Here is a 23,779-nt window from a genome sequence, read left to right as displayed (position 1 = left end):
AGACTGTGAGTAGTTCCTGTTTTAGTAAGGTTTATTCCTTTTTCAGGTATTTTGTTTTGGAGGAGGGCGGTTTTGTTGGACAGTGCATTTTGAATATTATACACCATACTTTATCCTTTGTGCAGGTATCGTCGGGGGGGATGGGAGCTTTCATTTCTCTTAGGATAGCAAAGAGTTCCTTTTTACTGGAACTAGCTTTGTTGATCCTCTCGTTATAGGTCTCGCGTTTAGTCCGAAGTATTTCAGCTTTGTATTTAGCTGCCATTATTAGTAGATTACTTTTATTCTCTTCAGAGGGGCGATTTTTTTTTTTTATTCCCCCCCCGCCCCCCACAAAATTTCCAGTTTCTTTTTTTCTGTCCGCAGGGATTTAAGTTTGGGCGTAAACCAGGAGTTGAGATGGGCTCGGGGTTTACCCTTGCGCATTTTGAGTGGTGCAATGACATCCATGGCTTGCGTGATAGTAGAGTTGAATAATTCTAGTGTATCTGGGTCTGTGGTGGCCAGTATGGAGTAGAGTATGGTGGTCAGATGAGGCAGTAGCGCGTCTACTGTGATGTTTCATTTGTTTCTGGAGAGGAGTCGTCATTAGGTTAGACTTCAAGGTCTGTGTACAAGCAGCAATTAGGAAGGACAATAAATGGTGGTCAGTCCAGGTTTACAGTTCAATGGAAGTGATTAAAATCTCAGTTGAAATCAGCCACCCAATCTAAGGTTCTTCCTTTGTCGTGGGTAGGTTTAAGAACTCTGTGCATAAGGCCTAGTTCGATGAGGGTGTTTGATCGCGCCAATGCGTGTTGGTCATTAGGGTTGTTTAGGCCCAAGTTGAAGTCTCTTAGCGCTAGTATTTGTGATGTGGGTTTGGTATTAGTAGATAGTATCATGGTGATGTCTTCCTTGAAAGAGCCAATGGGACCAGGAGGTCTGTAGATAAGGTGAGCAGTAAGTGTGCGAGAGTTCTTGATGGGTAGTTTGACCGCAAGCTTTTCACACGACTGAACATGCAGTGATGTGGATTGTCTTAAGCCTAGACTGGCCTTGGCAATGAAGGCAATGCCGCCACCTCTAGCGGCTTCCATCTGCTCTCAGGATAATATAGTTGTCGGGTAACGCAAGTGAAAGACCAGGACCAGCAGCTGTGTGGAGCCACGTCTGTTAATGCAAGGAAGTCTAATTTTTGTAAGTTAATCAGGTCGGCTATGTCTGTAGGATGAGCTACCAATGATCTAGCATTAAGGTACCTTTGATCAGTGGGGTAGTGTTAGACGGGATAGGACAAGGATTACTCTGAGTGGTTACATTTTTCTTGGTGTATTTCATTTTAGAAGTAGGGTTGTTAAACACATGGGTAAGATTAAGTTTGTTGGGAGTCTCGTCTGTATAATGTAAGTTCTAGTAAGTCTGGAGCCAAGCCTGTTTCTCACTCCAGTAGGGCATGGTTTATTAGGTACTGGTTTGGTGGCAAACTGTTTAATCCGTTGGATAGGTGTTCACTCTGAGTCTGTGGGGGTAACGCTGTCTATATTAGCAGGCTTCATATCCCGATTACACTCTGGTAGGAACTTGGTCGGTCTAATATTTATAGTTTTTAGGCTCTGCTTCAGAGGTGGTAAGAATTTTGGAGGTTTGATCCAGAGTGGTGGCGCATTGGGAGTAGTCCTGATATTAATCTGACACTCTAATTGTAAGGCAACTGAGGCTGTAGCATGGAGGCTAGTATTCATTAATTTAAGCAATAATTTTACAATGAGGCCGCCGTTGGCATGCAGAATATGGTGGACAGGCCATTGATTTAGGAGGTGAGCAGGCAGAATCAGGGTGAATGAATACTACAGTACAGCATAAATATCACAATGTAATAGTTAGCACAAATATCATAATGCAATAGTTAGCAGTCGTAGGCAGAGGCCTACTAGAAGCAACATTGCTAGTTTGCCCTATGTGACCTAGATAATGCCATAAGTCATTTGGTAACAGAGTGCAGTGGGTAGCATAAGGGGGAGTCCCAACAACAATTCTGGAGCTATGCCCTAGGGGCGTAGCTTATGCAGAACATCAGTCGGAAACACAAGCAGTGAGTATCACAAATGGTCAAAGGCTGAATGTAAAGGGTACAATTCGTATGGCAATCGAAGGATCGGCTAGGAGTGGTATGCAGATTCAGTAGATTGGCGAAGAGCCGCAGTGTGCCAAGATAGTGCAGGTCAAGTACATGTAAGGTTGGAGAGCTTAAGCGAGACTAAGCTATAGCAGTTTCGCTAAGCATGCCGTAATAATCCAGGGTATCACTGATGGCAATCAATCGCAATCAATAGTAACATTTGCTAGAGAATCAGTTAAATTACGACACATAAAAGCTGCACCATTACAAACTAACATGCCAAATTACAATGTGTTCTTTTGAGGCCTGGATGGGGATGCGGGATAAACAAATTAGGTCGGTTACAACATGTAAATTAACATACAAGTGTGGCATTTGGTATATGACGCACTTACCGCCTTGAACGGATTGTGAGGGGGACACCTTCAGTATGCTTTGTCACGCATGGTGACGTGGATCAGGGGGTCCGAAATCTCAGATCTGTTTGTGAATAGGTGTTTTGGATGGAGACTCGGGCTGGTGTGATAGTCAAAGTTGAGAGTGGCCAGCTGCCCTGGCAGTCCAGACAGGTGTGGGCCTTGTACAAATGGGCCTTGGTCAGAGGGGGCGCGGTTGGCGCCTTACGGTTAGCTGGAGCAGCCTATGAGCACACTCGTAGGTGGTTGCTTAGCAACCTGAATACACAAATCAAGAACGGGTTACGGCGGCCATTTTAGAATGCTAAAAAGGCTGCGAGTTGTTGCGCATCCCTCACTCCACGAGGGTGATGGCGGGATAAGACACTGGATCTGCTGCACTTCTGTGGGTATGCGGCTTGAATCTGATTCAGCTCTGTCTGTTGAGCGGCGGAGAGAGGCGCAGTGCTTCTAGCTCCATACTGGCATCCAAAGGTAAAGCTGCTCCTGCAGCGTGCTCCGCGGCGAGGGCTCCTGCCCTGTGAAGTGGGGTTGTGTTTTTCTATAATGTTTTATATGATCTGTGATAGTTCTCATTTCCTCCAAGATTTATCTGAGCCTACTTGTATTTAAATAAACTATTTATTTTTTCAATACATAGGGCTTCATTACACGGTAGGCGGTAAGGGTTTACCGGTATTTTACCGGTAAATCCTTACCGCCTTACTACGTGGTCCCTTTGCGGGTTGGGGAATTTAACGCCTGCTTTTTGCAACCTGCAAAGGGTCCAGGGAGCAATTTGCGGTACCATAATTAGCGCCTTCCCCATTCCCATTATGCCCTATGGGGCAAAAATGGGAATGGGGAAGGGCAATGGAGGAAGGAGGAATTACCGCCTTCCCAACCTTGGAATAGGGCGGTAATTCCCCTTTCCTCCAAGGCGGTACTGGTAAATTACCGGCATGAACCATGGCGCTAATAGCGCCATGGTTTACCGCCTACCGTGTAATGAGGCTCATAGTGTTTCAGTGTTTCTTTGCAATTTGTATTGCAATTTCATTTGTACTGACTCTACAGCCCTCTCTCCCTCCTGAGAAGACTGGCTGCTAGCTCTATGCTACCATGAACCCCGGTGGTGCAGCCTTATACTGAGTGTAGTTATGTACTGCCTTAGTTGAAGGGTTTTACTAAGCCCTTAGTGGACTTCAGAAAAATTGGTATCCCCATAGCACTCAAGGTGGGGTGTGCTAATCTCTCATAAGTTAGTTTAAGGAAGGATACAACGTGTCCCTCTTTCCTTAAGAACAGTAGTTCTTGGGGAAAATGAAAGCACGTAAAAAGAACCCAAAGGATCCCCAGCAACACTGCACATGGGGTGCTGTGTGCCTCAAACGTGAAATGCGGATGCCTTAAAGAGATCTGGAAGAAAGCAAGACTCCATAAAAGTATGTAAAACATAAAGAACAGAGTTCCCATGGTTAGAGCAGGTAAGAATGAATAAGGGGGAAAAAGGCTGAAGGAGATAGTTCTGGCTCTCAGTAGCTTCTTCAGCCCTTCCAAAAACCAACTTTGTAAATTTAATACACCTCATACAAGACCTGAAATAAGGATCTGTGCTGAGGAACCAATACATTATGCTACACCTCAAACCAGAACAATTAACAAGCATACAAACACTACTTGCCTCGTGAGGATCCACATGTAGCGGTGAAACATGTGTAGAGGCTCTCTCTTAAGCTTTGATCAATCTACGGAACTTTATGTTGAACAATGTACACTCAAATAAAATGACTTTTTTTTTGTTGATGAAAATAAACAAAATAATGGAATTGTGACTTATGTTGTTTATCCTTCGCACATATATTCTGAAGATCTATGTCTAAGCTATACTATTACTGACGGGCAAACACAACAGTGTAAGTTTGATCAAGCGACAAGGAAACCTACAATTAACTATCATCCCACCACCTCTTGATGTACCGGCTAAGTGCTCTCTGACCAGATAGTACCCCCGTTCACCCTAACCCCGACTGACCATGAAGGCCAGATATTTTTTTTCTTGTATTAACATGCTACACTGGTGTCCATCGGTGGATCTAACAAGGGGGAATGATGGATGTATCCCTGCCTGTGCCCCCCTGATAACCCACCTAAACCCATGAAAGCTGCTCACCCCTTGGATAGTTTTCTTTAGAAAGATGAAATACTGACACCTAGAGTTGTTATGTTTCTTGTGATGTTAGAATAACAATTTGTAGGATTTACAGGGCATCATGAATTGCAATTAACAAAGGATGAGCATGGTTGTATTTATTTAGGAAAGGACAAGTGATCATTTTAGTTTCAGCAGCTTGAGTGACTTGGGATTTATACTATGTTCAGCTATGCTATGCTATGGTCTGGAGTGGTGTAACATTCCAGACGCCTTTTAGTCTCAAAATGCACACAGCAATATTAGCTCATTTCAACTAAAGCTTTAGGACAAGATGTGCTGCATACGACCCAACCACGGCTTCCTGTTCGGAGGGACCTGCTTCTTTCTCTCTTTCGTTCTTTCTCTTTCGTTCTTTCTTTCTCTTTCGTTCTTTCTTTCTCTTTCGTTCTTTCTCTTTCGTTCTGTCTCTCTGTCTCTCTCTGTCTCTCTCTCGTTTTCTTTTTCTCTCTCTCTCCTCTGCTGTGGGCTCTGTGATGACTGATCTCTTCCCAGCCCACAGGACTGGCGTTTTGCCGATTGCTTTGCGAAAAACCTCGTTGTCCTGCCCCGTCAGCTTGTACTTTATATCTTAATACGGGACTTGGTCTTTCTAACATGTGTGCCTCATTTCCCCCACCTGCAAGGTTAAAGCCCAACGCTTAAGATTGTTCCCTTGCTTTGAACATACGACATACATATCTGCAAACTAGTCAGGCGTTGGTGTCCTTTGGTTTTATCTACCATTATTAACTGGGCTTACGTTCATTGAACGGGTAAGGCGTTTCAATAGGGATCATGTGTATCCCCAAAACCCTTTACAATGTATTCACAAAGCCCCTCTTCGACATCCTCAACCGTTTGGGTGTCATCTACACCAAACAAACAGATGACACCGAAATACTCATTCCCATCACTGGAAACCATAAAGCAGACTGTAAAGCACCCAATGACATTTACTTTGTCATCCAGGCCTGGATGGCACAACACGGGCTCTGTCTTATTGACTATAAGACAGAGCTACTCCTCCTTGGCTCACAACCCAAACTCGACAAGCTAGATCCAGACTTTCACCATTGATTGCAATACCATTAAGGTATCCAGTAACGCTAAAACCCTCGGTATATACCTCGACTCTAACGAGAACAAACTAACGCCGTAATCTCCTGAGCGGCGTACACATGCAAACTAATTACCGCATGTCGACCTTTCCTAACCACTGTCAACTGCATGACCTTAGCTAGAGCTCTGGTCTTGTCCAAACTAGATTACTGCAACGCACTCTACTTGGGGACTTGCCAACGGAGTACTAACAAAACTACAAGTAGTCCAAAATAATGCCATTGGAGCAGCTTTGAATATTCCCAGATCACATCACATCTCTGACACTAGACGTAGCCTGCAGTGGTTACCTGTCAACCACAGAATCGCTCTGAAATCACTGTCACTTATGCATAAATGCATTGCAAACTGCGCACTGAGATACTTGTCAAACCTATTCACGCACAACCCCACTAACCGTCCTTGCAAAGTACTCTGCCTCACGATACCAAGGTTTAAGTTTCAGAAGGCTGGTGGCAGCAGCTTCCCTGTGCTTTCCGCAAAGTTATGGAACTCTACCCACCTCACTTAGAACCGAACCATCAGTCCATTCCTTTAGAAGCAAAGCCAAAATCTGGCTTGCAGCACAAGACTATTAGCCAACTTATTCGTGGCCAACCGACCACAACTATGTAAATAACCTTTAAGCCCAATGCTATTGTGCTAACTGCATGTATTGTACTTACCTCCTGCTACCTTGTATTTATGTACACATCTTATTTATTATGTATTATGGCAAGTACCTCTGTAAATATATGTAACCACACGTGCAAAAGCATAATGTAATCATTGCATAAACATGTAACTGTAACCCTAAGAAATGCGCCCAGATGCCTGTGGGCTTGGTGCGCTATACAAATAAATAAAATACAAAATATAGATACAATTGCTGACACACAAATTCACACTCCATTATATTAAGTGGGCTTCTGAAGGGGTATTCGCTTCCACACACCTTTTAACTATGCGCGGGTATTTTGGTGTCGTGCTTCCTGTCCTTTTGCTGCTCATCAGATCTGAATGGTGTAAAAAGCATCTTTCGATCTTGCTATGGGCTGTTTAAGGCAGGAAGTAACCACTTGCGGTTTGGTTTCTCTGCTGAAGGGGGAAGCTACAGTTTCCTGCTCATTGCCTTTCGCTAAAGCCAAGCAGCAAGTGTATGTGTTTTTAGTTACAAACACTGCATTATTTATTTACTATATTATCTGAAACAAGTGTCTGCGTTTGTCCCTTGTCAAAAAGCCCCTGCCTTGTTGGACAGTGTGTGCGTTTTTACCAAGGAACATGTGTAGCACCCTGCTATTTGATGTTTCCTCTGCAAAGTGGCCTGATGTGAGCCAAATTGTCTTCTCAGACTCATTATCCTTGACAATGCAGAGGCGTTCCCCAGATTTGTTTGAAAGAAACGCATGTTGAACGTATAGTGTTCAAAGTTGTAAATGTCTTCAAATGAGAAATGCTGACCAAATGTTCTCTCTAACTTTTACATGCACTCTTAGATATGTGTACCCAATATCTGATGCAAAGTTGATGACATAGATATACACAAAGTTATGTCTGTTCCTTGCTTTCTTTTTCTTTCTTTGATGTTCTCTGTTTTCCTGTGCAATAGAGAAGTAAACAAATCTTTCCAATTTGAAAATCAAATAAATATATTATCCAGTTTTGAGGTCTTTATTCAGATCTAGGTTTGCTTTGGGGAAAGCAGAGAAAGGCAAATTCGTTATTTTAGTTCAGTTTAAAGAATAATGGATGAAGCAAATGCATAGTTACTGTTTTGGTCTGATCTTGGTCTAACGGTCCCCTTCTTTTCGTAGGTGTGGCTCTGACAGCAGATACACAGATACAGAGGATGCCCAGTGAATCAGCAGCACAGTCTTTGGCACTGGCACTTCCTTCCTCCCAATCCAGGTACAGATGAATTTGTTTTGTCGTTGTGGCTAATGTGCTTTGCTCTGGCACTGCATTATTTCCTTATATACCATACATGATCTTCAAATTGTTTATTTACTGTTGTCTGGATAATATAGCCATATTGAACAAGTGAGGGGTTATTATTGTTGGGCCACATGTTGGATTAGTACCTGGCGCAGCAAGAAACAGAATATCTTACCTTTTGGTTATATTCCGAGCCTCAACTGTAAGGTAATCTCAAGCACGCTATGATGTGCCGCTCCCTCCGGTCCGACTCAACTTTTTCATTCCTGAATTGCTCCATGGAAAGGGAGAATGGACTACATGTAGCCCCTTCTCCCTGTCCCATGGCAGAAATTTTTCTGTTCACCTTTTTTTTAACGTTTACACCAATGGGCGCCATGGTGGCCATTTTCTTTGTTTACTATGGTCACCACTGAAAGAGAAAACCGACTACATTTTCCGGTCCCCAGCAGCCATTTTTTTCTTTTAGCTGTGAAACGCATTGCGCACAAAAAAAAGTGTACCCTGATCTAACTGGACGGGGTACTAATGGCAATAATCCTAAAAAAACGTTAGGTAAATACATACCCATTAACACAGTACCACAGCATTGAAGAATTTGCAGCAGGAGGACTTTAGGGTCTGCAGCCAAAATACCCAGTCAGAGGATTCCTTGTTGTGGTGATTAAAAACAAGATCTCGGAAAAAACATTGCAGCAGGGATCGATGAAGAAGGCTCTAGGCAAGGTGTTCCTCGCGGCAGAATGCAGTTCTGTGGATTTGGCACCTTTTTTCAAAGAAGACAGAAAATCGTGGTTGAATTCTCGTCGTTCAAAGGTCCAGCACTCTGAGGGAACTTCTCGGACGCATATCTCTGGAGATCCACCAGGATGCCCACTAAGTTTCAGTGAGATTCAGAATTCAGAAGTGGCTTGGGGTCGCTGGGTATTGGGGTATTGCAGCAATGCATGGTCTCAGTAACGCTTGGGATGGCTAATAATTTAGGTCTTGTTGAGTTTAGTTAGTCTCACCAGGCTCTGGGTCAGGGTTGTCATTTTCGGAGTACCCAGGTCAATTGGAAGGAAGGTCTACAGCAGGCTCTGGTTACACAGCAGGCTCTACAGTTGCTGGAAATCGTCTCAGCCGCTTTCTTTAATCATCCTCTTTGGTTTCAGTTCCAGTGGTCGACTTGTCTTCAGCTTCCAGGTTCGCAGTATTTAACAAGAACTACAGCACAACCACTGCATTCTCTCCCTGCATTTTACAACAAGGGGTGGTCTGGTTGTCCATTCAGGACACCCAGCCTCCCACTGGATGTGTCCCCATTCAGGAAAGGAGGAAGATAAAGGGCTGTGGAGTTTTGGACTCCTCCCTCGCTTCCTGCCCTCGGACAGGCTGGAGCCTGGGCGTGGAGTCCAGGGGACTCGCGCCGAAGATAAAAATCACACAAAGGAATTTCCCACCCTGGATGTCAGGGAAAGGAACATGAAAGGACAAACACTAAAATGGCGAAAAAAGAAGGGGGCAATTTTTTGTAAAGTGAGCACCCTTAGGTGCTGTTACTGCAGCTGTGAACACAGCCCGCGGTAAAGGTGCACCAAATTACAAGGTATCACTGCCACCAGCGATTGAATGTAAGCTTGTCCCTGTGTTGGGCAAGGTTTATGCTGTACTCTTTGGGTGCACTACAACAACCCTGACCTCCTGGCAATAGGAACCCGACCTTTGGTATAAGCTTGTACTACACATGTTGGTAGCGTGTTGAGCAGCCAGGCCGATCTCAACAGGGGTCTTTGTGAGCTGTAGGGGAGTTACACAGAGATTCACAGTGACAAGTATATAAATAAACACTTACACACAAGGTTTCTTGCATAAACAATTATTAATGTATCAGTTATAAAGCCATCTTTAGAAGGGAGCAATATAATAGTAACACACAAATACACTTCAATACTGTACGCTCTTGAGTTTGTGAATACGACGAGACCCTTTTGGGATGGCCCACAGTCACAACATACACCCACAGGTGACTTCAATAACAAGGGTGCAGGGGACCTTAATATCTTACTGTTGGCATTCAGAACACTAGTAAAAGTTGGTAAAATGCAAAGGTTATTAGAACACAAGAGGTCACCAAAATTCTTAAGCAGGGCGAATACTTTCAGACCCTCTTAGAAGAGTCATACAATTCAATAGGCTAAGCCAAAGCCAATAGGCAAAAGTCTTGTATAGGATGAAGCACTTCAATGAAAAAGTCTTTGCACAAGTTCTTAGGAGTCTTTGATAAAAAGAAGAATCAAATGTAGGGCCACAAGCTGATTAGACTCTAAGTTCTCTTAGACCTGTTTTACAGTACGTTGGTAAAGAAGAAAAGATGCAGCTGATGACTTCTGTTCCTGTGCAGCTCTGCAGATCACACTGTTCCTGGGCCTCAGTCGTGGGGACAAGAGGGAGGACGTCGGGGACTCCTGCAATGCACTGGGACTGGCAAAAACTGCAATCGGCAAACTTCACTTTCAGTGGTTGTTTCAGTTCCTTGCGACCACTGCAAATGGCAACATCGTGGTTTCTGGCTGTTGAGGTGGGCTTTCCTTGCTTCTGGGGTCCCGCACTCTGTTGAGGGGGCTCAGGCTTGGCCAGTCCTGCTTCTTGGGAGTCTGCAGGATCTTCCAAAAGCTCTGGGCCAACTTAAAAGCAACACACACAATCTGGTGTTCCTCTCCCTGGCTCTACGGTTTCCAGCAGTTACTCTGGAAATTCAACCATCTCCGAGATGGATGTCCAGGTGGCTTACTTTTGAGTTGATTTGTCCCACCAACTCAAAGGGAGAAGTCTTCCTTGTAGGGGCCTCTCAGTCGATGTGAACATGGCAAGTTAGCATTGCAGCAGGGCTTTACCGGGCAAACCAACGGTCCAGGAGTTGCAGCAGGCATCCTCTTCAAGTTCTTCTTGGGTTCCTTCGTCCAGTGGTCGACTCTGCCCTCCAAGCCAAAAAATCCTTGCCTTTTTATGCAGGTTTCTCCCATTCATTCCAGCCTAGCTGTCTGTCACCCAACAAGGAGGCAATCCTTGCCGGACAGTCAGCCAGCCAATCACCAAAGAGTGCATTTGGGTCTCCTAGGAGACTAGGCATAGGGAGTTTCGGGCACCTCCCTCACTTCCTGCCCCCGCCAGATACCCTGGAGCCAGAGGCAGGCTTCACTCGTTAATCTGGCCAAAGGCGAAGAAAACAAAGGGACTAAACCTGATTTGGTGCACAGAGTAATTGTCTAGAAGGATCTTTCCACAAAGAAATGGCGAAAAATGACAAGGGCCATTTTAACAAAAATGCCACACCTGGGTGTTTTTTTTTTTGTAAATTTTTTTTTTGCAGCTTGCGAACGTAGCCCGTGGTAAATGCACACCACGGTAGTTACAAGTAAACCACTGCCACCAGCCTTTCAGTGCGGAAAGGGTAACATAAAAATTTTACATGATTAGCTAGACTAAGGGGATACTAAGTAACCCCTCCAGCACCCTATTGTAAGATGGTGTGTGCTGGGTCTAGAAAGTTACAATTGTAAGTAAAGTCAATTTCACTTTACTGCTCTTGGAAACAGTAGTTTATCCAAGAGAAGGTATTTAAACGTTTGGGGAAATCTGAAAGGCTTCCCTGTGCCGCTGCACTGAAGACGCTGTGACACACAAGATTAGTTTGTCAGACTCCAAAAGCAAAAGAAACGCACAAGGTCAATGTTAGATATTATTTTTACAGAACTGGTAAATCTTGCTGACCTGGGTCAACACCAGAACTTTTTGCTTTACTATTGGGATATTTTTTCCTTAAAACGTCCTGTCGGTCTGCGTCCTATGACGATGAAAAAGAGCGTAGAGTTTAACGGTGGATGGAGTATGCCATGGTGCAGTCTGAGGGTAGCTCCCCCGCCGCCACAGGCACGGAGAGTGACGGAGTTCAGCGATGGCCGTGGCTCCGATGCGCATGCCTTTGACCTATTGTAGAGCGACCGCGCTCTGCACCGTCTGTCCCTGGCCACATCAGGCAGGCAGACCGACTGCTCTGTTATGGGGAGTGTACATCCCGGCGACAGGGAGGCACCCACTACACATAAGGGTAAACCTACAACCCCCATACCACCTTGACGGATTCGTCACAACGGTCCAAGATGCCAACGGGTATGTTGATTTCTTTGGTGGAACCCGCCGATCCGCAGGGTCGGCAGCCCTCCCTACAACTGCCTAAGCGGCATGCGTCTGGGCATTCCACTGACAGGGGCGTCGACACCAAACTTCATAAGGCCGTCAAGACCCCTCTCAAGAGCACGCTGACGCAGAAGGTTATGGCAATGTCGAAAGTTACGGCGAAGCCATTAGAACAACCGAAACCCCTCCCGCAGACGCTGAACATACACGAGAGTCTCGCAAAGATTGTTTCGGCAGCCAATAAGGCAGGTGGTCTAAGCAGGTAGATCCGCAAGAGGAGCCCTTTTCCCCTCTAGACCGCTCCGCTCCTCCTTATGGACCAGGGATAGGTTTGAGGGGTGTATGAATAGGCTTGCAAAGTTTGTTGACTTTTCAGAAAGGTTTACCATGCCGAAGAAGCCTAGTGAGGAAGACCTTAACCCCACTGTGCCAAAATTTCAGAGGACCTCCTGCCCTCTTCAGGAGGAGGTGTATGATTTGATGGATCTGAAAGAGGTTCCTTAGGACCCCTTTTTTTTATATGAAGATGATCCATTTGAAGACCCCACTGACCAGGCACCAGTGGATAACCCACCATGGATGTCTCCTACTAATACCCCAGATCCAGACACAATATGTATGGATCCTCCCGCATCTCCACCTCTTAGAGGCATCTCCCATAGATGACATTTCCAAATTGACATGCAAGAAGCAGTGTAGGACTCTGACTTTGTGGAAGATATTCTGAAGGAGAAGCCACCTGCCAGTCAGGTTAAACCGGCGTATTGCACCTTCTTTATTGCTACCATCACAAACCAGGGCTGTAAACCCTTGGGTGGAGAAACTTTTTCACCCATCCCCTACAGATCCTCAATACATTCGGGGACAATCCACCTCAGATTCACTGGTCACTAGAACTAGGAAGAGAGTGGGGGTACCCTTGTCCATGGGTGAGGCACTGGCGGACAAGGACTGCAAAAAAACTGTATGCCCTAGGAAAGCGTTTCACTGCTGCGGCAGCCTTACACTAGGATTGCCAACAATATCACACTGTTGGCCAGCTATTGTGATGTTCGGTGGAACCTGCTCCAGGAGGGCCTGCAGGAGGTCCCCGAACCGGTCTGTTCACGCTTGCTCGCGGTTGTGTACGAGGGGAGACGAGTAAATCATAATATCCTTAAGAACACCATAGATGCTGCAGAGACAGCAGGGAGGACTCTGGCCCAAGGTACCCTTTTAAAGAGGCACGCATGGTTAAAAAAAACCTGGGGTTTAAGCCAGAAACGCAAGCGTCCCTCATTAACAAACCGGTGGAAGAAGCTAACCTGTTTGGTAAAGCTGTAGATGAGGCGCTAGAAACTGCAAAAAAAAAAGCATGAGATTTTGTAATCTTTAAACCAGATCACTGAAAGGCCCTTTCAACAGCGAGGTGGGAGTTCTCGCCGCAGCTTTCGCCGCCAATCCAATCCGCATTCCCCACACAACCAATATGGTACGGGTAGCACATAGTCCTCGGGACAGGGGTCAGCCGCCTCAAACCAGTATCCACCTAGAGGACAGTGGCGTGGCAAGGGAAGGATGTCACAGTACCACCCCTAGAGGCTCCCCAGCCTCCAATCAGAAATGACTCGCAGATCCGGGTCCTTTCCCATGCCGCCTCGGTTGGCGGAGGGGGAGGGGGAGTATAACATCATTCTTACATGCATGGGAGGGGATTACCACAGACCAGTGGGTGCTCAAGGCTGTCGCCCATGGTTATTGTATAGAGTTCAGCCGGCCACCTCTACTCAGACCACCTCAGTCCAGACATCTAATACCGGAACACCTGAAGATTCTGCTGCAAGAGATCGAGAATCTGCAGGAAAAGGGCGCAATCAAAGTTGTCCCCGTTCTACAGGTAAACAAGGGTATTTATTCAGTGTACTTCCTTGTATCCAAAAAGGATCTTGCCATGCGCCCTGTGCTAGACATGCGCCCAGCGAAGAAATTTGTCAGACCACTAAAGTTTCGAATGATAACGCTGCAAGAAGTAATCCCTCTACCAACACGGGGGGGATTAAATGGCAGCATTGGACATGACAGATTCTTACTTTCAAATTTAAATGTTGCCTGCACATAGAAAATACCGAGCCTCTTTTCCTTTGCAGATGGGCAGCAGGTGCAAGTGGATCTAGGTTACCTGGTCTAAGCACCACCCACCTTCTTAGTTAAGAGCAGGAAGGAAGAGGCAGGGCTATTAGATCATGGGCGTCTTTCGCCCGGGCGTCCGAAGGGCAGAAGACGAAAAGGTCAATTCCTGTTTGGACCAGGAGGACCCAGGGCCCGACCCCCTGCTCAGACAGTAGGTCAGCATGCACCAACATGTGTTACCTCCTCTGTCCCCGCCGGCCATCCCCACCCTGTCTGGTCCCCCTGTGATGTTACCTTGTGCCCCCCCCACCCTTCTCGCACACAGGTGTTGCCTGTTTTGCTTGATTATTCTACCCTGCTCCCCCTCAACCTCCTCCAGCCTACTTCTGCAGGAGTCTGTCCTGATACATTCTGGTTTCACCATCTTGTGGCCAATGCTGGATTTGACTTTTATGGACTTCATTCATTCACGGTACGTTACTCTTTCTCAACTCTCATGCTGGACTGTCTTTGCATCTTGTACTCATGGTGGCCCTGAATCATGCTGGTCCCATCTTCATCTCGTATCCTGGCTTGCAACATTATGTGTTACTACTGACTTCTGCAATTGTATCCACTCTCCAGTCTTGCTTCTCCACTCTTTTTGACTGCTTACTCTCTGTTCTCTCCTCCTTTCCCTTCTCTGTTTTCCTATCTCCTCCCCTTACTTTCTTCTGTGCACTTACTGTATCAGAATTGTCCCTGGACCTAATATGATAGCAACCTCGTCTGTTTCCTCCACCCTCCCATTACTGGTTTTTTCCTCCCCACCCCAGCACTATCTGAAAAGTCGTCAGGCCTAGTATGATAGTCGCTTGTTTTGTTCCTCCCCTCCTGCACCACTCTCCTCACCTTTTTGTTTTTCTCCGGCTCTACCAGAAATGTCGTCAGGCCTAGTACAGTAGTCACCTGTCTGTTTCCATTTCCTTCCCACTCTCCCCCTCCCTTCCTTATCTATGTCTTAGCTCTTGCACCATCTGAAATGTCGTCAAGCCGAGTATGATAGTTAATTTCACATCCTTACTATTTATGGCCTGTAAGAATGTCATTGTATTTTCCCTTGTTCCCTCCTTTGCCTTAAAGCGCTTTGAAACACATTGTGTATAGGCGCTATATAAATAAACTTTCATATATCATATCAAGCACCATCAGTTAAAGGTCCTTCCCTTCGCATTTACTCAGCCACAAGGGTATTTACAAAGGTGCTGGCAGTAGCAGCAGCAGCTCACATGCGCATGCAATCCATCCCAGTTTATCCATACCTCGATGACTAGCTCATAACCGGGGATTCATACGAAACATTAACACCCAAAAGACGATAGACCTAGTCTGGGATTCTCCATAAACGAGAAGAAGTCCAGCCTAGACCCCAGTCAAGTCAAACAATTTCTAGTGGCCCTAATTCAGACAGTAGATGGCTTTGTCTTCCCCTCCCCAAAACCTGCTGTTTCAAATCCCTCAATATTTAGCCAGTCGATAGGTGACGTTACGCAAAGCCATGCGACAGTTGGGAATGATGGCATCCTGCATTTATTTAGTTCCTCACGCACGTTTGCGCATGCGCCCCGTGAAAGAGTGGCTCAGCAGCCAATGGTGTCAGGCCTGCGGACAATGGGACAATCTATTGGTTGTCTCGGCAGCCCTTGTTCTCTCTCTGCAGTGCTGGTCGAGTTGAAAACCTCTTGAAGGGAAAGGCCTTCACTGTCATGATCACTTCCAGGGTTAGGTTCTGGTGTCCGGGCCAGGAAGGAGTCTTGGTACAGATCTGTAGGGGCTAGGTGGGTTTTAGCATGGCAAACATGGCATTCTCACATTCAGTACCAAGGTGACAATGGGCTCCCATAGAGATCCAATGGTTTACCAATCCCTTTTAAGCTGGCTGCCCTGCAGGTCACTGTCTAAGTAGTCATTGGGCATAGAGGACTATAAAAACCCTGCCCCTGCAGTAACACGTGCTTCGCTTTAGTTCCGCTGACAGCGGTGTAATGCTACCGGCGCCCAGCTCACAGACCTGGAGAATAATAGAAAAAAGTAATGTTATGAATTCAAATAGCTAACGGGAAATCCACAGACTTTAGTCTTCAAAGTATCTGACCAGAGTTTTTTGCAGCAGTAGTCCTCCGACAGGTGACTTCATTCTCAGTTCCGCAGTTCAGTCAGCAGTCTTTGTCCACGGCAGCAGCTTCATCTTGAAATCTTTCGGCCTCCATAAACCTACAAAGACAAAGGTACCATAGTTAATTAAAGAACATTACAGACTAGTAGTGAATGAAAATAACCAAACGCGCATACGTACCTGAAGCGCCAACAAGTATTCCAACGCCTTGCCTCACAGAAAAGATCTGGATGTCTACATGTGTTCATAAGTTTCAGCCTTTTAAAAAAATACATTGGATGCCATCCCTTGCATCTTTGTTTGATGTTTTGGCCATCTTCAGGACAGGTGGTATTTCTTTTGTAGGGGAGAGGAAATCGGACTGTAGGATTGTCATCTCACATATACTAAAAGCAAAAAATAAAACCACGTAGATGGTGAAACTGCCTGATTTATACAAGTATCAGTATTGCGTGGACCAACCTGTTGTCTCAAGAATGGTCGGATTGGAACTTCATTATTTGACATAGGATGGGGCTTTTTATTATTCCCAAATTGAATTCATTACTTACTCCTATTCACAAGTATTGAGCAATGCGCCCTGCAATTAAGCACAAGAGGAATATATATCTTAGTTTTCCTATTGCTCTGCAAATTCTTATATTTTTCATATAAAAGAACTATAACAGATGTTTCTACTGACCTGTTTGTTTAGCATTGTCTATTTAATTTTCACATTTGCAATTTCCGTGAATAGTTCTCATGTTTCTTCCTCATACCAGTTTACTGTAGAGGTGTCTTCCAATTACGGGCTAAGGCAAAAGGAAAAACAAAAAAGAGAGATTCTTTACGCCCTTTCTCCGGGTCACCAGCTGTTTATATGTTAGTTTTATGTCAACGGTATTGTCTCATTGTTTGTCTGGAGGGGCAAGCTGCCTCCTTCCACCTGAAGTATATTGGTACTATGGCGCTAGCGGGAATGTATATAGAATATCAAATAATCTATATGCGTTGTGTTAGATCTACTTTCTTTACCGTGTTCGTGCGTTAAACTCGCAGAAATCATCCGGCTCATTCGATATAGGCTATGAATTAGCCCTTGTGTGGTCCGGCTGTTAAAATGGTCGAGCGTCGTCACGTGATCGATTGGGCTGCGGTCACGTGATGTTATGACAAAGACTGCTAGTGCAATTGTATCTTTCTTTTTATTTGATCGTGGAGCGGCCAATTTAGAAAGTGCCTTTAGGTTAATGTTATACATTAGATGACAGCCATACTACTGTTAAAGTACTTACTGGAGTGGTTGATTTTAACAAACATCGCCCCAATACATTCACGTATTTATTTCACTTGGGATATCGTTCTACTACTGTTATTTTATTTTTTTGTAAACGGCCCGGACATATGATATAGTATTCCAATATTGCACAATTTGTTATTACATCACAGATTTGGAACCATTACGCATTCTAGTATATTCAAGGGTGCTTTCCTGCTTTATCTCTTAGTTTTTGATATATCCACAATCTGCTTTTGGAAAAATGATGGGGTTCCAAACGTTTTCGTTTTTGAGACGTGTGCTGTTAATAAGATGGAGCACCCCATTGTTTTCCCAAGTTGATGCCTGTTTATGATTACAGAAAACTCCCCTACTCTACAGAGAGTTTAAACCATGTTTTACGGTATTTAGATTATATATCCATTTCTGCTCATATTTTTTTAAGGTTAAGTCCCTATTACCTTCTCGAGGAGTGTTTATTACTTGAAGGATGGACCAAAATATTTCATTGGGTTTGTGTTGGTGGCAAATGTAATGTGCCACGAGGGGTTTGTGGTCTACCTTATTTTTAATGCATGATCTAAATAGCATATTCTTTGTCCAAACAAAACACCGGTGAGTGAGGAGAGTGTGGGCCTTAGGAGCTATATGGGAGCCAGTCAAGGTGAGAAGAGGGGAGAGCCCTCTGAGTTTCCTGATCCCAGTTTCCCCCGTCCTGTTTTCTCTCTCTCCTTTATGACAGGGGAAAGTCCTATTTAACCAGTGTTGCTTGATCACCAGGGTTCATTTACGCTCCTGCGGGGAAAAGGTAAGCGTTACATTCACCACCCCCGCAGCAGAAGCCGCTCTCACTACGGACTCATCTCTCACTGGGTGCAGGGGCTCCCCTCCTTTTTGGAGCTGTTAGCAGTGTTCAAAGCTCTGAAGGCTTTTCAGACATAGTTGAACGGAAAGACAGTGCTGGTCCTCATGGACAGCACCACGACCATGTATTACCTGAACAGACGGGGGCACTCATTCTCCAGGGCTATCCAAACTGTTCCAGAACATTTGGAAGTGGGCTATCGGACACAAGATGTTCCTCCTGTCTCAACCTGTTCCAGGGGAACTCCATCTTCTGGCAGACGTGCTCAGCAGAGACTTCCCTCTACCCACAGAATATGAATGGTGATTGCACGAAGACTTAGTCTCTGTTTTCGAAGAATGGGGCTCCCCAGAGATTGACTTGTTTGCAACTCTGGAGAACTCTCAATGCCTAGATTACACTGCCAGGTACCCTCAGAACCGCTCCAAGGGGAACGGTCTCTAGATAAAATGGTCAGGGAAATTTGTTTACGCCCCCCCCCCCCAATGACCCCCGACTCAACAAGATAGTGCGCAAGATGCACCAGGAAGCAGTAACCATGATATTGGTAGCCCTGATGTGTGCCCGCCAGCTCTGGTTCTCCCATCTGATGGAGATGTCTATCTCCTCTCCAATGAAACTGTCTTGCCCATACAACATGCTGTTGCAGGACAGGGGGAAAACACTTCACCCATGCCCGCAAATTCTCAACTTGGCAGCCTGGCTCCTGAAGTCATGGAGTTCGGGCACCTCCACCATCCGCAAAGATGCACGGGCATACTTAGAAAAGCAAGAAAGCCTAACACCAGACACTACTCCAATAAATGGAAACTGTCATCTGGTGTGATTCCAAGAGCATCAATCTACTAGACTGCTCTCCTACTCCTATTGTACTATGCCTGACTCACCATCTTGACTCAGGGTTGGTTTTTAATTCCCTGAAGGTCCACTAGCTGCACTTTCAGCCTATACCACGTCCCAGCAGAAAGTGTTGTGGTGGAAGATCCCAGTAATCAAAGCGTTCGTGGAAGGGGTTAAGAGACTTCACCCCCCCCCATTTCAAACCCAGCTCCCGGATGGGACCTAAATGTGGTACTAACCAGACATTTGGGATCCCCTTTTGAACCTATGCATAAGGCTAGCCTTAAAGCACTTACCTAAAAGACTGCCTTCCTGTTGGCAGTCACTTCTATAAGGAGAGTTAGTGAACGACGGGCCCCTTCTGTTCTAGACCCTTTTGTCACTATCCACAAAGACAAGGTGGTTCTGTGCACTCACCCACGGTTTGCGCCCAAATTCATTTCAAAGTTCCATGTGAACCATTCAATAGAACTAACCACTTTTTTCCAGAACCCCACTAACATGACAGAAAGAAGCCTTCACAGACTGGATGTGCGCAGGGCAGTCATCTATTATCTGGAAATGACTAGACCAACAAGTTTTTCGTCTCGATGGCGGCTGGTAGGGAAGGTGACCCTGTCTCTAAATCGGCCATCTCTAAGTGGATTGTCAATTGCATCGCACTGTTACATTGTTGCCAAGAGAGATCTGCCCTTCAAGCCTAGAACTGACTCTACTCGGGCACTGGGGCTTCCATAGCATTCATTGCAAAGCCCCCTCTAGAGTCCATTCGCAAGGCAGCAGCCTGGAGTTCTGTTCACACCTTTACAAAACACTACTGCATAGATATTTACTCTAGTTCTGATTTTCAGGTGGGACAAGTGGTATTAAGACATCTCTTCACTACTGTTCATTCTCACCTCCCTCCTCCAACTCCGGGTACTGCTCGCTAGTCTATGCACAGCATGTGATTCTAAGCAGATTCACAAGCATCAGAAGACCTGCATTACTCATCGTAATAGCATTTCTGGTGATTGTATCTGCTTAGATTCACATGCGTTCACCCTTCCTGCCTGCTCGGACGGAATGAACATCTTATTACTACTTCTCTTTTTGTGTACTCGCGATAGTCATAAGGCTCCCTCATGGCAGAAAAATTACAATCAGAGGGACCTGGAACCGTGAGGGATTTTGGTTACACTACAGGTCATGTTAGATGTTACAGGCACGCCCATGTTGACGTCCCTTTTCGATTCTCGAATGACAAGATGCGATACTCTGCGATTACCACTAGATGTTATGCAGATGCAATCATCAGAAACGCTATTATGGTGAGTAATGCATGTCATTCAAATTCCAACCACCCAAAAGAGGACCACAAACAGAAAAATGGTAAGCCACATGGGGAAACCAGATCAGTCAACAAACTTCTGGAGCTAAACCAGTGGGAGGTCAGCAGAAACCCCCATACTACAAAACATTTGGTAAAAGTTATGCTTGTGGGGTCAACTTACCATGTGAAAGGGGATCCCAGATAGAAGGGTAAACCTTCAGTGGTCCACACTGCCTCCTTTGCTTTCATCACTGAGGATGAAGTTCATATGGCTAGTGGCAACTTTCAAGTATTGGCTGAAGACCCCATTGGAGTCTCAGCCAGCGTTTCTTTTTAGTATCTGTGGGTCTGTAAGAACAGCAGAATGTAGATGTGTATAGCTCTATTCCAGAAAATACCAAAGAATATTACAAGGACAGTGTACTTGTGAATGGACAGGAGATCCCTGCCATTCGAGACACTGTGGCCAGCATAACAGTAGTAGATGCAAGCTTTTACAAGCCTGAGGATGTTAGTAAGGCACCTAAAGTTCCTACTAAACATGCTGGAGGCCCTATCAGGATGGTTCCAATACTGCCAGCTCTCCTCCAGTGCAATAATGACTGTGAGGATTCCTGTCAGAGTTGCCTGGGAGAGCCCTGTTTGGGAATAACTTAAGACTCTTGGAGTTGTATCAAGCACCCCAGGTCTCCCAGTAAAAGGAAGCAGGAGCAGACTATATTGGCCAAAGAGCCAACTTTAGACTCTCAATTGGAAGTTACAAAGGAACCTATAACTCCCAGTCCACAGGAAGAACAGCCTTGTACTTCTAGGACGAAGGAGACGCGAAAGAAGAAGGGTGTCGCACCTGTTCAAAGTTCAAGGACCTCCCAGAGAGGATGTTCCAGGCTCACACCTGTGACCCCTCGACAGCTGAGGCTGAGTGTGAGGAACAAGCAGAGAATGGTTGTTAGGCAAAGCTTGTATGCAGTACCCTCTGGGAACGCTACAAACAACTCTGACTACAAGTATAGGAAACCCAACCTTTGGTATAAGCTTGTACTAAACAGTTTTGGTAGTGTGTTGAGCAGCCAGGCTTATCTCAAGAGTTGTCAATGTGAGCTGTAGTGGAGTTAAACAGAGATCTACAGTTACAAGTATTCAAATAAACTCTTACACTCAAGGTTTCTTGAATAAACAATTATTTATTTATCAGTCAGTTAGAATAAGCCTTCTTCGGAAGGGAGCAATATAGTGGTAACATTCAAATACACTTCATGAAATCCACACTCTTAATATCTTTAAATAGTAGATACCCTTTTGGGATGACCCACAGACACTACCTACACCCTCGGGTGACTTCAATTGTTAGGGTGCTGGGGACAGTAATATAATCACTGTTGCATTAAGAATCGTATAGTAATGAGTCAAAGGAAAATATTATTTAGAACAAACAAGAGACCACAAATATTCTTAAGCAGGCAAATACTTTTGGATCCCCCAAGAAGAGTCATTCAGTTGAATCAGGCTAAGCCAAAATCAATGGGAAAAAGTTTTATATAGGAGGACGCACTTCTGGTATGTAAATGGAAAAGTCTTTGCACAATGTTTTAGAAGTTCTTTAGAGTCAGCCAAGTGCTGTCTCAGTTCAGGAGAGCAGGCATCAAAAATGGATTCTAACAAAATTAGATTTCTCATTCTTTCAAAAGTGTCAACTCTGTGACCCTTTACCCAACCATCTAATATTTTCAAACATTCACATACCCAGGTAGCCCAAGGGGTACCAACATGCTTTTTGGGGGTCCTAAACCTCTTAAGGTACTGGGAAGGTGTTTTCCCAAATCTAGCTATCAAGGCTAGCTTCACATTTTCATACTCCAATCTTTCAAGTTCCCCCCACCTCTATTACAGCATCATTTGCTACCTGGGGGAGCCTAGACAAAAGCCAAGGAATCGACCGATTCCCTGTGAAACCCTGATTCCCATAGTTATATTCAAAAGCAGCCAACCAATCTAAAATATCAAGTTTCCCCTCATACATATTCACAGCTTCTTCAGGTATGTTCAGGTATGCAAGGCCTCTTAGGACTGGAAGACCTAGAAGACTCAGAGAACCATTTTCAGTTTGATTTCTTGATGTTTACTTTCATTTTGCCTTTGGAGCCTTTTGAACTCAACGAAGTCTCATTTTTTCAAGAGGGACACATTCTGGACTCGGTACTAGACCTGGTAGGCTCCCTGTGGTTATGCTTTTGAGGGTTATGCTTTGAGGACCTAAAGCAAGTAGAGGTGTAGTGGGGCTCCCATCCTGAGATTCCTCTGCCTCTTATTACTCATCAATCACATTAGAGCTTGACTCTGAATCATTACCATCCTCCTCAAAATTATCCACATTTGCTGAGGGGATAGCGGTTATAGCTCTACCTCCCAGTCTTTGATGATTTAACAATTTATCAATCAATTCATTTTTCTTGCCTGTAACAGATGGAGACCTGACTTTACACATCTTTCTAGATCTAATGTAAGAATGATCCGGGGTTCCTGATTGAAGTTATCATATTTGGCATTATAAAACAATTTCTTTTCTAGTGGTGCTTAGCCTTGTGAAGGCTACTTGAACAAAAGTAAGAGCAGCACTCTCAATGTAATAACTATATACTTTATCCTCACCGCTGTACACCAGTGTTAGGCAGAATTGCATGCAGTACCCTCTGGGACCACTACACACATTTAGGGCTACAGGTGTTAGCCAAACCAACCTTTGGTATAAAACTGTACCACAGTTTTTGGTAGCGAGCTGAGCAGCCAGGATTATCTCAAGAGTGAATGTGAGCAGTGCAAGTAATTGGACAGAGGACTTTCAATCACAGTGGTTCAAGTAGACACTTCTACTCAAGGTATCTTGGTAAAAACACTTATTCATTTATTGCAAAGTCCTTTAGAAAACATTTCACTAGAAGGAGGCAACTTACTATTATATACAAATACACTTCAACACAAAACTCGACTTTGAGACCGTTTGAGCTTCCCTCAAATAGGAGCAAAATGGCAGTTCAGTTACTTAGAAGTGAGCAAAAGGGACAAAGTAAGGAGAATAGATCCCATATACAAGTCAATGGGCCAGGCCAAAGTCAATGGGCTAGTGTTCTGGCTAGGAAAGCGCAGTTCTGGTATCAAACGGTAAAGTCTTTGCAAAAGTTCTCAGAAGTAGTTTAGGCGAAAGAGAATCATATGTTGGTTCACAAGCTGATTAGGCCTGCAAGTTGGGAAAGTTTCACAAACTTTGACTGCGAGAGTGGCGTTCTCTCAATCGGGTTGGCTCAGTACCTTAGTATGAAGAATAAAATGCAGCTGAA

The 23,779-nt window shown here is 44.9% G+C and overlaps 1 protein-coding gene across 3 annotated transcripts in view; it reads left to right on the top strand.

The window, feature by feature from the left end:
* The window catches only part of PLRG1 (pleiotropic regulator 1), a 427,106-nt gene that overhangs the window by 102,838 nt on the left and 300,489 nt on the right, over positions 1-23,779 (top strand). For all 3 annotated transcript variants that reach the window (XM_069631306.1, XM_069631305.1, XM_069631307.1), the window contains one exon: positions 7,606-7,699. In XM_069631306.1, the coding sequence (XP_069487407.1) occupies positions 7,606-7,699 (94 nt within the window). The remainder of the gene's footprint in view (positions 1-7,605; positions 7,700-23,779) is intronic.

Source organism: Ambystoma mexicanum, chromosome 6q (assembly GCF_040938575.1).
Source record: "Ambystoma mexicanum isolate Mex_15411 chromosome 6q, UKY_AmexF1_1, whole genome shotgun sequence".
In the NCBI taxonomy this organism is placed as follows: domain Eukaryota; kingdom Metazoa; phylum Chordata; class Amphibia; order Caudata; family Ambystomatidae; genus Ambystoma; species Ambystoma mexicanum.
This window is presented reverse-complemented; position numbering and strand designations above follow the sequence as displayed.